The sequence below is a fragment of the Trichomycterus rosablanca genome, chromosome 24, assembly GCF_030014385.1.
Source record: "Trichomycterus rosablanca isolate fTriRos1 chromosome 24, fTriRos1.hap1, whole genome shotgun sequence".
Lineage (NCBI taxonomy): Eukaryota > Metazoa > Chordata > Actinopteri > Siluriformes > Trichomycteridae > Trichomycterus > Trichomycterus rosablanca.
In genome coordinates, this window is record NC_086011.1 from 10,253,445 (window position 1) to 10,267,609 (window position 14,165).

At 40.8% G+C, this 14,165-nt stretch overlaps 1 protein-coding gene across 1 annotated transcript in view; it reads left to right on the forward strand.

Moving 5' to 3' along the window:
- The window catches only part of mapkapk2a (MAPK activated protein kinase 2a), a 70,356-nt gene extending 64,110 nt beyond the window's left edge, over positions 1 to 6,246 (forward strand). The window contains exons 8-10 of the mRNA XM_062986837.1: positions 217 to 302; positions 416 to 496; positions 4,214 to 6,246. Coding sequence (XP_062842907.1) covers positions 217 to 302; positions 416 to 496; positions 4,214 to 4,360 — 314 coding nt within the window. The 3' untranslated portion in view covers positions 4,361 to 6,246. The remainder of the gene's footprint in view (positions 1 to 216; positions 303 to 415; positions 497 to 4,213) is intronic.
- Positions 6,247 to 14,165: the final 7,919 nt, after the last annotated feature.

Here is a 14,165-nt window from a genome sequence, read left to right on the forward strand (position 1 = left end):
CGCATATGAACTCGCCTAGTGCAGGTGAAAAGATGCCGTTGGTACTACACACGTGTCGGAGGGAGCGTGTGTCAGTTGCGAAGCTCCTCAGTCAGAAGTGAAGCATAACACAATCAGGGGAATTGGATAGTTCAAACTTAGAAAGCTATTCAGTGTCTTCATTTGTGTTAAAAGTAATTCAACTACATTTCCTGACAATTCTGGGTTCCATTGCAGCCAAGCAGCTCATCAGGGCATTGCTGAAAACAGAGCCCACGCAGAGAATGACCATCACAGAGTTCATGAATCATCCTTGGATTAATGTAAGGACGTCTGTGTGACTCACTTCTCTCAGACATGAGTGTTGTAGTTTTATGCTTTGTGAATATTGGCCTGATTAAATAGCCCATGCTTATATTTGGTTTTGATCATGCAGCAATCGATGGAAGTGCCACAGACCCCGCTGCATACCAGTCGTGTGTTAAACGAGGAGAAGGACGCCTGGGAGGATATCAAGGTGAGCTGCTTCTTTTTAAAAACTTACAATGGAGCCATTGGTATGTAGAAATGTACTTGTGTACTAGCTTCTTGCTTTTAGGTGGTTTGAACCTTTGTTTATATAAAATGTTCAGGCTTTATAATTAATTGTTTGCTTCTTCTAATTGCATCCATTCTTTGTTGATTGTTGCTGGCCATCCTCTTCCACATTTACCTTCAACTGTCTTTTTCCTTTCAATGAATTGGTTCTTGTCATTTGTCCAGTATAAGTCAAGAATCAGCTCCAAGTATAATGGCTTAAATATTCATCCTGTTCTGCTTTTTTATTGTCCAGCATTCACATCAATAAAGAACCACAGAGAAGACTATACATCCATCAGGCATAACATTATGACATTATGACCACCTTTCTAATATTGTGTTGGTCCCCTTTTTGCTGCCAAAATAGCCCCGCAATTGTGATGCACTGTATATTCTGACACCTCAGCAATTTGAGCTACAGTAGCTCGTCTGTTGAATCAGACCACACGGGCCAGCCTTCGCGACCACGTGCATCAATGAGCTTTGGCCGCCCATGACCCTGTCGCCGGTTTACCACTGTTCCTTCCTTGGACCACTTTTGACAGATACTGACCACTGCAGACCTGCAGTTTTGGAGATGCTCTGATCCAGTCGTCTAGCCATCACAATTTGGCCCTTGTCAAACTCACTCAAATCCTTACGCTCGCCCATTTTTTCCTGCTTCTAACACATCAACTTTAAGGATAAAATTTTCACTTGCTGTCTAATATATCTCACCCAGTAACAGGTGCTGTGATGAAGAGATAATCAGTGTTATTCACTTCACCTGTCAGTGGTCATAATGCTATGCATGGTCGGTGTAGTCTGGATAATTCTGATCATAGTTTGGAGAGACAATCTTTTACATCTGAATACTTTTTTCCTCTGATTGTTCTTTGATGGCCTTTTGAGTTCCACCCATAGCTCATCTGTTTTTTGTCAATTATGTTTGGCATCCGAAATCAATTCCTGATGTTTTCCTTCAAAACTGATGATTTGTTCAAGTCTTATATTTTCCCAGCTTCACTCTGAGAAGTCTGTGGTCTGTTACAGGTCCCGGCCATGTCTTTGCAATTAAATGTGACCTTTTCCATCTCTTGGTGTAAAGAATGTAGTCAATTCTGTTTTGGTGTATCCCATCTGGTGATCTCTAGCTTAATCTCCAGTCATTTTGATGGCTTGAAGAATGTGTTAGTAATAAAACAAGTCATTGTGCAAAAGTCAGCCATCCTCTAAATTCATTAATGTTTCCAAGGTCGTGTTGTCCAACTTTATTTCCCTCTCTCTAATTTCCAACCTTGGCATTCCAGTCTCCGGCAGAGCATATTGTTTGCCGGACTTGTCAGTTTTAGTTGTGACTAAATACAATGCAATCAATTGAGAGTTATATGCCTTACTATTGATCAAATGCTGCTGGTTTAAGCCCTACTACTACCAAACTGACACTTGGTCCTCTGAGTAAGACCTTTAACCCTCAACAGTGTCAGTTTGGTTGTAGTTGTAGCGCTTAAATCAGCAACATTTGATCAATAGTCCTGTAGCTTAAACTAAAACCTGAAACTGAGCTACCACTACTATTTTAATCTTAACAGTCTTGTTGAAGTACGTACAAGTTGACAATGAAAGCTAGTCCATTGCTTCTTTGTTATTCATGACCTAAGTAGATACAGTGATAGCTCAGCGATTAAGGTACTTGACTGGTATTCAGAAGATTTTTTTATCATTTTGTAGGGGCATAGTATTTTAAACACTTGTATTATACACTGCCTGGCCAAAAAAAAAAAGGTCACACACTCTAATATTTGGTTGGACCGCCTTTAGCTCTGATTACGGCACGCATTCGCTGTGGCATCGTTTCCACAAGATTCTGCAATGTCACAACATTTATTTCTGTCCAGAGTTGCCTGAATTTTTCCCCAAGATCTTGTATTGATGATGGGAGATTTGGACACTTCGCAAAGTCTTCTCCAGCACGTCCCAAAGATTCTCAATGGGGTTCAGGTCTGGACTCTGTGGTGGCCAATCCATGTGTGAAAATAATGTCTCATGCTCCCTGAACCACTCTTTCACAATTTGAGCCCGATGAATCCTGGCATTGTCATCTTGGAATATGCCTGTGCCATCAGGGAAGAAAAAATCCATTGATGGAATAACCTGGTGGTTCAGTATATTCAGGTAGTCAGCTGACCTCATTCTTTGGGCACATAACGTTGCTGAACCTAGACCTGACCAACTGCAGCAACCCCAGATCATAGCACTGCCCCCACAGGCTTGTACGGTAGGCACTAGGCATGATGGGTGCATCACTTCAGCCACCTCTCTTCTTACCCTGATGCGCCCATCACTCTGTAACAGGGTAAATCTGGACTCATCAGACCATCATGACTTTCTTCCATTGCTCCAGAGTCCAATCTTTATGCTCCCTAGCAAATTGAAGCCATTTTTGCCGGTTAGCCTCACTGACAAGTAGGGCTGTCGCGCTAACCGCAATTTTGAAATATCGCGGTATAGACCAGCCAACCGCAGGGCATGCTGGACAACCGCAACACCGCGATATTCACGTTTTTTCTTTCTTTCTTCTCCTTTTTTTTATTGTTGCAGGTCCATCTTGTTTTATACGCTTACATTCGTGCGTAATAAATGTTAAATAAATTCATAATGAAAATGAGCTAGGAGCGACATTTTCCCGCAACCTGTTCTCATCCGTTGCTGCTGAGTGTCAGGCTTTGTGTTTTAAAATGTAAACAATCGCAACAGGAATTATAGGCAAGTTTATTAATGATTAAATTGAGTTCACACTCAATAAATTTAGACTATATTTAAACAGCCTTGGCGAACTAAAACACTTAATGACGGTTAATATGGCATTGCAGCCTGCAGAAACAAAACAACAAAAAAATGGCGATATAACCGCATACCGCGATATTGAGACAGTCTGAATACCGCAAGGGGAAATTCTGTCACCGCGACAGCCCTACCGACAAGTGCTTTTCTTGAGGCTACACAGCTGTTTAGTCCCAATCCCTTGAGTTCCCTTGACATTGTGCGTGTGGAAATGCTCTTACTTTCACTATTAAACATTTCCCTGAGTTCTACTGTAGTTTTTCTACCATTTGATTTCACCAAACGTTTAAGTGATCGCCGATCACGATCATTCAAGATTTTTTTCCGACCACATTCCTTCCTCGAAGATGATGTTTCTCCACTGTCCTTCCACTTTTTAATAATGCGTTGGACAGTTCTTAACCCGATTTTAGTAGTTTCAGCAATCTCCTTAGATGTTTTCTCTGCTTGATGCATGCCAATAATTTGACCCTTCTGAAACAGATTAACATCTTTTCCACGACCACAGGACGTGTCTTTCGACATGGTTGTTTAACAAATGAGAAGCATCCACTGCATCCATTAGGGTTAAATAACTTGTTGCCAGCTGAAACATAATCACACATGCAGTAATTATCCAATGGGATGCTCTTACCTATTTGCTTAGTTAAATCCAGGTGGTGACCTTTTTTTTTTGGCCAGGCAGTGTACATCAAAGCATTCAATGATTTGTTATTTTTTGGTTGGACATACCCAGAGCTTACACGAGTAGTTGCGTCCACAGCCCCATTATTCTAGTATTTACCTTATTTGTATTTGCCTCTCTGTCTTAACACATTTCTGTTCATTACAGGAGGAAATGACCAGTGCCTTGGCCACCATGAGAGTGGACTACGAGCAGATTACGATGAAGAACATAGAAGAATCCATCAATCCACTGCTGCTGAAGAGGAGAAAGAAGGCCAACATAGCAGCTGAGAATCAGACCCTGCCATGCTGAGGACACAGTGTTTGTTTCGACACACAGATGCGCACGCGTATAGTATAAAAAGGCAGCAATACTTCACAGATTGAAATGTTCGAATGAACAGAAAAATTCTATTTTAATCTTTCGTTTTACTGATTTTTGATTTTATTTTTTTATTACTCTGTAACTAACTCTTCTGCACCTTGTTAAGGCATTCTGATATTTGGAGAGCGGATTATAAATTAAGGAATGTGTCTGTGGTTGCATTGCAATTACTGTTTTCTCACATGTTGGTTTGGTTTCAATTCAAAGAGAAGTAAACTTTAGACTTTTTCACTTTCCTTCAATTCAACCTTAGTAAATTCTCACCTTGTCACTCGTCACCAAAACGTTGTGTTTTCTCATTTGTTATGGATGTGCAGAGCATCACATGGTCCCCTGGTTGTATTTCTCAGTGATTAAACTGGCAGAGAAACTTTCTCATGAAGTGCGTCCACTCTTCCACTTTACCCCCCCCCCCAAACACACACACACACCTCTTTCTCAGAAACACCCCTGCACTTGTATGCTTGTATGTTTAAATCTCTAGTCCCAAACGATAGCGACGTGCAGACTTGTTCATGAAATGACTTGCCGAATGTAGACGAACTGACTGTAAAGCTCTTCTCGTACACTGCTGCTCGACAGACAGTCATTTAAAAGGTTCGGATTGTTTTAGTTAGGATTTCGTTTTTAGTGGCCCGTGTTGTTGAGGTTATGTTATTCAACACGTGAATGAAACTCCAACACATTTTATGCATCTTTTACCTTTACAATACCTTTTTTTCATACCGTTTGTATTTATGTAACCGATTCTAGTTTTTTCGTTGTTTAAAACTGTTGGCCAGTGTTAAAATAGTTTAAAATAATGTAAGATACAACCTCATTCAAGTATTAAAAAAAATCTAGCTGCGTTCTTTCCCCCGGCTATGCATTTTCTCCTTTAGCGCGTCATGCTTCCTCACCACCAATGCCGATTCCCGCTCTATTTGAGGAGAACGAAGCTAACCCACGCCCCCTCCGACACGTGGGCAGCATCTGTATGCATTTTGTCACCTACACTTTGACGAGTGCAATGCAGATCAGCACTGTGTACAGAGACACACCCTGACAGGCCCCATCAATCAGCCAGCAGAGCTTGTAATTGCATCAGTTATGAGAGAGTCCCTATCCGGCTTTAATATCACACCCCACCTGAACAACAGGCCAATCGTTGTTCATGTGGCTGTTCAGCCCAGCCGGCAGGCAGAGCCGAGATCCGATACGATGTATTCGAGATCCCAGCTCTGGTGTTCAGCGTGTGTTTTACCGCTGCGCCACCTGAGCGGCTCCGGCTATGCATTTTAAATAAGCACGCACCTACCGTTTCAGAATCAACCCGCTACATAAACACTTCTCCAAACGTTATGCAGTTTTTATGTGCCTTTGTGTCGTAGGAATCAGGTATTAAAACAAAACGACTCACCCGATGCAGCATCACGAGTTTCACAGTGGAGTTTACTGTATCTTTTTACACACAAAATATTTCTGTATCTGGAGCACTGACGAACATTGTGTGAATTTTTCTTCAATACAAAATATAATCATTTGAAAAGTATGTGTTAAGTGCCGAGTTGAAGCAGTGTACTGCTAACCCCCAATCATCCAAAGGATTTCTGTGCTGCTCTCCCTTTCTTTCTGTTTTGCTGTCTGAAATTGCAAGTCTTTTTGCTCATTTTTCCTATTTCCTTTACAACAAAGATGCCTTTTCTTTCATGCAAAAAATGAAAATACCATGTAAATTGGCTAAGCTGCAGGGCAGGCACATGTATTTTCAGTGTTCATTTGCTGTACCCAAGTCTTGGTCTGCTTCAACTTTGGATTAAAACACATAAAAACAACCGGCTGTGTCATGTTTATGGAAAACGTGCTGGTAATACACTGAAGTATATATACACCGATCAGCCATAACATTAAAACCGCCTCCTTGTTTCTGCACTCACTGTCCATTTTATCAGCTCCACTTACCTTATAGAAACACTTTGTAGTTCTACAATTACTGACTGTAGTCCATCTGTTTCTCTACATACTTTTTTAGCCTGCTTTCACCCTGTTTTTCAATGGTCAGGACCACCACAGACCAGGTATTATTTAGGTGGTGGATCATTCTCAGCACTGCAGTTACAATGACATGGTGGTTGTGTGTTAGTGTGTATTGTGCTGGTATGAATGGATCAGACACAGTGTCCACTCACTGTCCACTCTATTAGACACTCCTACCTCGTTGATCCACCTTGTAGATGTACAGTGGTGTTCAAAAAAATAGCAGTGATTTTAAAAAAGTGAATAAAGCACAAAATCATTATAATAACTTTTATTTCCATAAATGCAAATGCTCTGAAAATACTCCACTTTCAATTCTAAAACAAAACATTAACACAATTTAGCCAGTTTGTGTTCATCCTTTACAGAAAGTTAAGAAAAATGAATATTAGGCTGTTAAAAAAAAAAAATAGCAGTGCCAACAATTTTCTTTAAAAACTCAAAAAATGTATGTATAAACTGAAAATGTTTTAGGTTTCACTTTACTTTAAATTACTCAATTAATAATTAGTGTCATAACGATTGTTTCTGAGATCTGTGTTGCATGGAGTCGACCAACTTCTGGCACCTCTGAACAGGTATTCCAGTCCAGGATAATTACACTACATTCCACAGTTCTTCTGCAATTTTGGGTTTTGCCTAAAAAAAACAAAACGTGTTTCAGACATCAGCCCACAAGTTCTCTGTGGGATTGAAGTCAGGGGATTGTGCTGGCCACTCAATTACCTCAATCTTGTTTGTCTGTAACCAAGCTGTTTTGGGTCACTCATGTTGAAACACCCATTTTAAGGACATTTCTTCTTCATGTTGACATAGGGCAACATGATGATCTCAAGTATTCTGATATATTTAAATTGATCCATGATCCCTCGTATGTGATAAATAGGCGTAACACCATGGTATGAAAAACATCCCCATATCATCATTATGTACCACCATGCTTTACTGTCATCACAGTGTACTGTGGCTTGAATTCAGTGCTCTGGGGATGTCTGACATACTGTCTATGGCCACTAGACCCAAAAAGAACAATTTTGCCTTCACCAGTCCACAAATGTTGAGCCATTTCTCTTTGGACCAGTCAATGTGTTTCTTGGCAAATGTTAACCCATTCAGGACACGTCTTTATCTTAACAACGGGACTTTGCAAGGAGTTCTTGCTTGTAAATTGGCTTCACTTAATCATCTTCTGTACTCACTGGTAACTTCAGATGTTCATTGATCTTTCTGGAGGTGATCATTGGCTGAGTATTTGCCATTTTGGCTTTTCTTAAATCCATTCAAACAGTAGTTCCACTCTACTGTCACTTCAAGGCATTTGAGATCAGTTTAGCTGAGCAGTCTATAATTTGCTGCACTTCTCTGTATGTTTTTTCCATCTACTATCAACTTTTTAATCAAAGTATGCTGTTCATCAGAACAATGTCTGGAACAACCCATTTTACCCAGTATTTCAGAAGGAAATGCGCTATGACCAACCTGTGCAACATTTGCCACCCTCCTTAAATAAGGGCCAAAATCGACACCCGTTCTTCTGCAGGATTAATGACTTCACCAATTAAACACCTTACCGCTATTATTTTGAACAAGCCCTTTCAATCAATGCCTCAATTACTCAGAATGAGCGGCATGCGTGTCCTAATTGTTGGGTTTGTTTTGTTTTCATTACTCTACTACACTTTCAAGTAAATTTTTTGATATGTAGAAATATCACTTCTACTAAAAACAGTGATTTATCAGGTTAATGGTGTTGGACTGCTATTTTTTTGAACACCACTGTATCCTGGCTGCCAGGAATCAAACCCAGACAACCATTTCAACCATCTGACTTGTTTACTCAATTGTCATGTCATAAATAACATCAAGATATAAGATCTATTAAGTGTAGAATATACACCAACCAGGCATAACATTATGACCCCTCATGCATGAAGTGAATAACACTGATTATCTCTTCATCACGGCACCTGTTAGTGGGTGGGATATATTAGGCAGCAAGTGAAAATTTTATCCTCAAAGTTGATGTGTAAGGATTTAAGTGAGTCTGACAATGGCCAAATTGTGATGGCTAGATGACTGGGTCAGAGCATCTCCAACTGCAGCTCTTGTGGGGTATCTATCAAAAGTGGTCCAAGGAAGGGACCGTGGTAAACCGGCGACAGGGTCATGGGCGGCCAAGGCTCACTGATGCACGTGTGGAGCGAATGCTGGCCCGTGTGGTCCGATTTAACAATTGCTGAAGAAGTTAATGCTGGTTCTGATAGAAAGGTGTCAGAATACACTGCATCACAGTTCGCTGTGTATGGGGCAGCAAAATGGGGACCAACGTAATATTAGAAAGGTGGTCATAATGTTATGTCTGATCGGTGTATGCAAGAATTAACAAACGACGGGTTGTTGGAAGGTTAGAGCTGTTCTCTAAACCATTACCGGTTGGCGGTTGCCTGGCAGTGACAAGGTTACCTCAGATGCCTTTTAGTTAGCGAGACGAGACTGAGGTGAGGTTTTTGGGTTTGGCATTTTTGCAACTCATCCCGAGATATTGGCATTGTGTCAATGCGCTTCATGGTTTTGATCTGACGAGGTCTGAAAGGAAGGTTTGAATGTTCACACACACACACACACCTCTGTATTATTGTATAGTCAATGCTGTTTGTAGAAAATTGTAAGTATTAAAAATGAAACCATCTGCATTTATAGCGAAGCTACAATTGCAAGGAAAATGTTTGTGAACCCCTTGAAATGCCACAGATTTCTGCATCAATTATTCAAATGTGCTCCGATCTTCACCTTTATATGACAAACACACTCAAGCCACACCAAAACAATTTTACTTTAAATGTATTTATTAAATGTATTTATTTCTACACACTTTTATCAGTTTATCAGCTCCACTTACCATATAAAAGCACTTTGTAGTTCTACAATTACTGACTGTAGTCCATCTGTTTCTCTGCATGCTTTGTTAGCCCCCTTTCATGCTGTTCTTCAATGGTCAGGACTCTCCCAGGACCACTAGAGAGCAGGTATTATTTGGGTGGTGGGTCATTCTCAGCACTGCAGTGACACTGACATGGTGGTGGTGTGTTAGTGTGTGTTGTGCTGGTAAGAGTGGATAAGACACAGCAGCACTGCTGGAGTTTTTAAACACCTCACTGTCACTGCTGGACTGAGAATAGTCCACCATCCAAAAATATCCAGCCAACAGCTCCCCATGGGCTCCCCACTGATGAAGGTCTAGAAGATGACCAACTTAAACAGCAGCAATAGATGAGCGAGCCGCTCTGACTTTACATCTACAAGGTGGACCAACTAGGTAGGAGTGTCTAATAGAGTGGACAGTGAGTGGACACAGTATTTAAAAACTCCATCAGCGCTGCTGTGTCTGATCCACTCATACCAGCACAATACACACTAACACACCACCACCATGTCAGTGTCACTGCAGTGCTGAGAATGATCCACCAGCTAAATAATACCTGCTCTGTAGTGGTCCTGTGGGGGTCCTGACCATTGAAGAACAGTGTGAAAGCAGGCTAAAAAGGTATGCAGAGAAACAGATGGACTACAGTCAGTAATTGTAGAACTACAAAGTGCTTCTATATGGTAAGTGGAGCTGATAAAATGGACAGTGAGTGTAGAAACAAGGAGGTGGTTTTAATGTTATGTTTGATCAGTGTATATCCCACGTTGTGATTTTTTGCAACAGTAGCTTTTGTCGGGTCATACCATAGCATCATAGCTGGGTTAAAGTCTGGATGTTTGGCTCTTTCAGGTAACTGGTCTGTTTTTATTGTGTTGTTATAAGCTTTAGGGTGGTTCGGTGGGTAGCACAGCAAGAAGGTCCTGGGATTAATACCCAGGTGGGGCAGTCAGGGTCCTTTCTTTGTGGAGTTTGCATGCTCTCCTTGTGTTTGCGTGGGTTTTCTCCGGGAGCTCCGGTTTCCTCCCACAGTCCAAAGACATGCAGTCAGATTAACTGGAGATACTAAAGACCCTCTAGATATGTGTGTGCCCTGTGATGGACTAGGGCTGTTTTCTACCTTTTGCCCAGTAAATTGTACCCAGCACGACCCTGAATAGAATAAAACAGAGGTAAAACAGACAATGAATATAATGCAATAGGCTTTTCATGCATTTTCCCTCAATCCAGTAACACAATCTGAGACGCTAGCCTAGTTGTTTGTTTGTAGCCTTTAGCTAAATAACTTTTTATATACGTATGTTTTAAACATATAATTTATACGTTAATCTTCCGTGTGTTGTTGATTTAGTTTTATTTTGTCTATCGTAAAAAAGCGCTTGTGTTTACTAACGTAAATTCGTGCTGTGTTGGAAACTAGGAAACTTCTGCTACCGGCATTTGTTTGTACGCTAGCCTAGTTGTTTGTTTGTAGCCTTTAGCTAAATAACTTTTTATATACGTATGTTTTAAACATATCATTTATACGTTAATCTTCCGTGTGTTGTTGATTTAGTTTTATTTTGTTTATCGTAAAAAAAAGCGCTTGTGTTTACTAACGTAAATTCGTGCTGTGTTGGAAACTAGGAAACTTCTGCTACCGGCATCCGAACGAAGCCGGTTTTGTTTGTTTTTGTACTTCAGCGCATAAACATCATAATTATCCAGAATTAAAACCGTTTTCGGTCCGCACGAAGCGCGTTTGTGTTTGGTTGTGTTCTGTATTTCAGCTCTTAAAACACCTTTGTTTTGTGGGGAGTTATAACCGTTTCTGTTCGTAGGAAGCGCGTTTATTTGTTTTGTACACCAGCGCATAACACCGTTCTCCTTTAGAATTACAGCCGCTTTTGTCCGAACGAAGCGCATTTGTGTTGTTTGGTTGGTGGTTTTTGTATTCCAGCTCATCATCGCCTGTTTCATCCGGAATTAAAGCCGTTCTTCTGTGACTACCAGCAGAAGCGCCGGTGAATCCAACATTAACATCATCTCCAACTCATCTTGTAAAGCTAAGTGCATTTCTTTGCTACTATGGCCCCAGCAGGAGCATTATATCCATGTTCCGAGTGTAATATGTTCAGTTATTCCTTCTCCGTGTTTAGTGATAACTTTACATGTGATAAGTGTAGATTAGTTGTTAGCCTGACGGAGAAGATCTCAGTGTTAGAAGGGCGCATTCGGGCTTTAGAACAGACTACTACTAGTGAGGGCTTAGATTCAGCTGTAGCAGTCCCGAATGCCAGCAGTTCAGGTACAGAACCCCAGACTCCGGCATTAGAGCCCTCACAGCGGGGCGACTGGGTGACGTCTCGGCGACATAGTCGTAGGGAAAAGCACCGACCATCTCAGTTGCACGTGTCCAACAGGTTTTCCCCACTCAGTGAGCCACCCGCTGAGAAGCCTGTTAATGTAAGTGCTCTGGTTATAGGAGATTCTCAGCTCCGACACGTGCGTATTGCAACCCCCATAGAGACACCAGCAACCATAGTCACTTGTATTCCGGGGGCCAGGGCGCCTGACATCAGAGCAAATCTAAAAGTGCTGGCTAATGCTAATCGTAGATTTTCGAAGATTGTTATCCACGTCGGCACTAATGATGTTCGTTTACGGCAGTCTGAGGTTACTAAGAGTAATGTTAAAGAGGTGTGTGAGTTAGCTAGGTCGATGTCTGAGGCAGTAGTGTGCTCTGGCCCCTTACCGATTCGACCCAGTGGCGAAACCTACAGCAGGTTGTTGTCGCTGAACCGCTGGATGTCTAAATGGTGCTCAGAAAACTGCATTGATTTTGTAGATAACTGGTCCACCTTTGAGGGAAGGCCTGGTCTTTTGAAGCGGGATGGTGTCCACCCCACGTGGGAGGGTGCTGCTCGCATTTCTTGCAGCATAGGTGACAGGCTTTACCACCGCGTTAGTGTAGCGGCAGATAGTGTTAAATGACTATCCAGAGCCAAGACCAGGCAGCAGACTAACAGGCCTAACCGACTGTCTGCGAGTCGCCATCGGACGTCACCTGGAATCCTTAGGTCACAAACCATTGAGACTGTGTCTGTTTACCGTGGCAGGTGTAAGCCAAAACAAAATCAAAAAGTATGTCATAATAACTTAATTAAAATTAATCTAAATGAGCATCATGAAAACCCTAGTAAAGTTAAACTAAAGTTAGGACTTCTAAACATCAGGTCACTTGCATGCAAAACAGTAATTGTAAATGAAATAATTACAGATAATTGTCTTAGTGCCCTGTGTTTAACCGAGACCTGGGCTAGACCTGATGAGTATCTAGGTTTAAATGAAGCATCTCCTCCGGGTTACAGTTATGAACATAAGCCACGTCTTAGCGGTCGTGGTGGAGGAATAGCCGCAATTTATGATAAAGACATAGGTCTTACTGTAAAATCATCTCCCATAACAAACTCGTTTGAAGTTCTTATCTCTGACATAACCAATAAATGTTCATCTGATAAAAATAGTATGTTTAAACTGGTTACTGTTTATCGACCCCCTGGTCCTTACTCAGAATTTCTTAACGAATTTGCCGATTTTCTTTCTAAATTAGTTTTATCAACTAAGAAAGCTTTAATTGTTGGTGACTTTAATATTCATTATGAGGATAAGTGTAATCCACTCAAAATTGCGTTTGACTCTATTTTAGAATCCTTAGGCATCACCCAAAATGTAACAGGACCCACTCACCGCTGTAAACATACCTTAGATTTAATACTTACTTATGGTATAAACATAGACAACCTGGAAATTATACCACAGAATGACTTAATCTCTGATCACTCTCTACTAATTTATGAAGTGTCCCTGTCCAATAATATACAGCAACCAAATCGTTTTAAATATAAGCGCACTATTACATCTGCAACTGCAGCAGCGTTCATAAACTGCCTACCAGAATTACCAAATATATCAGCATCAGAACCTAAAGAACTAGATCAGGCAACTCAAAACCTAGAGACCGTACTGCGCACAACCTTAGATAACGTAGCCCCACTCAAAACTAAACTGATTAGGGAGAAAAAACTTGCTCCTTGGTACAATGACCACACATGCGCACTTAAACAAGCAGCACGAAAATTAGAACGCAAGTGGCGTCACACTACACTAGAAGTGTATAAGATTGCTTGGAAAGATGCTCTAACTGAGTATAAACATGCACTTATAAAAGCTAAATCCTTATATTATTCATCCCTAATAGAGAAAAATAAAAACAATCCCAGATTCCTTTTTGAGACAGTGTCCAAATTAACTAAAAACGTTAATGAAACTGAATCTAATATACCGCCTGACTGTACCAGCCATGATTTTTTAAAATTCTTTAATGACAAGATAGAAAAAATACGACTTCAGAGTCAGAGTGTGTCACTTGCCAATGTTAAGTATGGACTCACTCCGAGCAGCATTGGTGATAACAGTGGTGATAATAGTAATGAGTTAATCCAACTAAATTCCTTTAATCCAATCTCCCAAAATGAACTAACTGTGTTGATTAAATCATCGAAGTCATCATCGTGTATACTCGATCCTGTTCCAACTCGTTTACTTAAAGATTTACTCCCAGCTATTGTAGAGCCCCTGCTTACATTAATCAATGCATCCCTTAGCCTTGGGTATGTACCTAAATTGTTTAAAAGTGCTGTTATTAAACCCCTGATTAAAAAACCTAATCTTGATCCACATGTACTAGCTAATTATAGGCCAATTTCAAACCTTCCTTTTGTCTCAAAGATATTAGAAAAAGTCGTTTCCAAA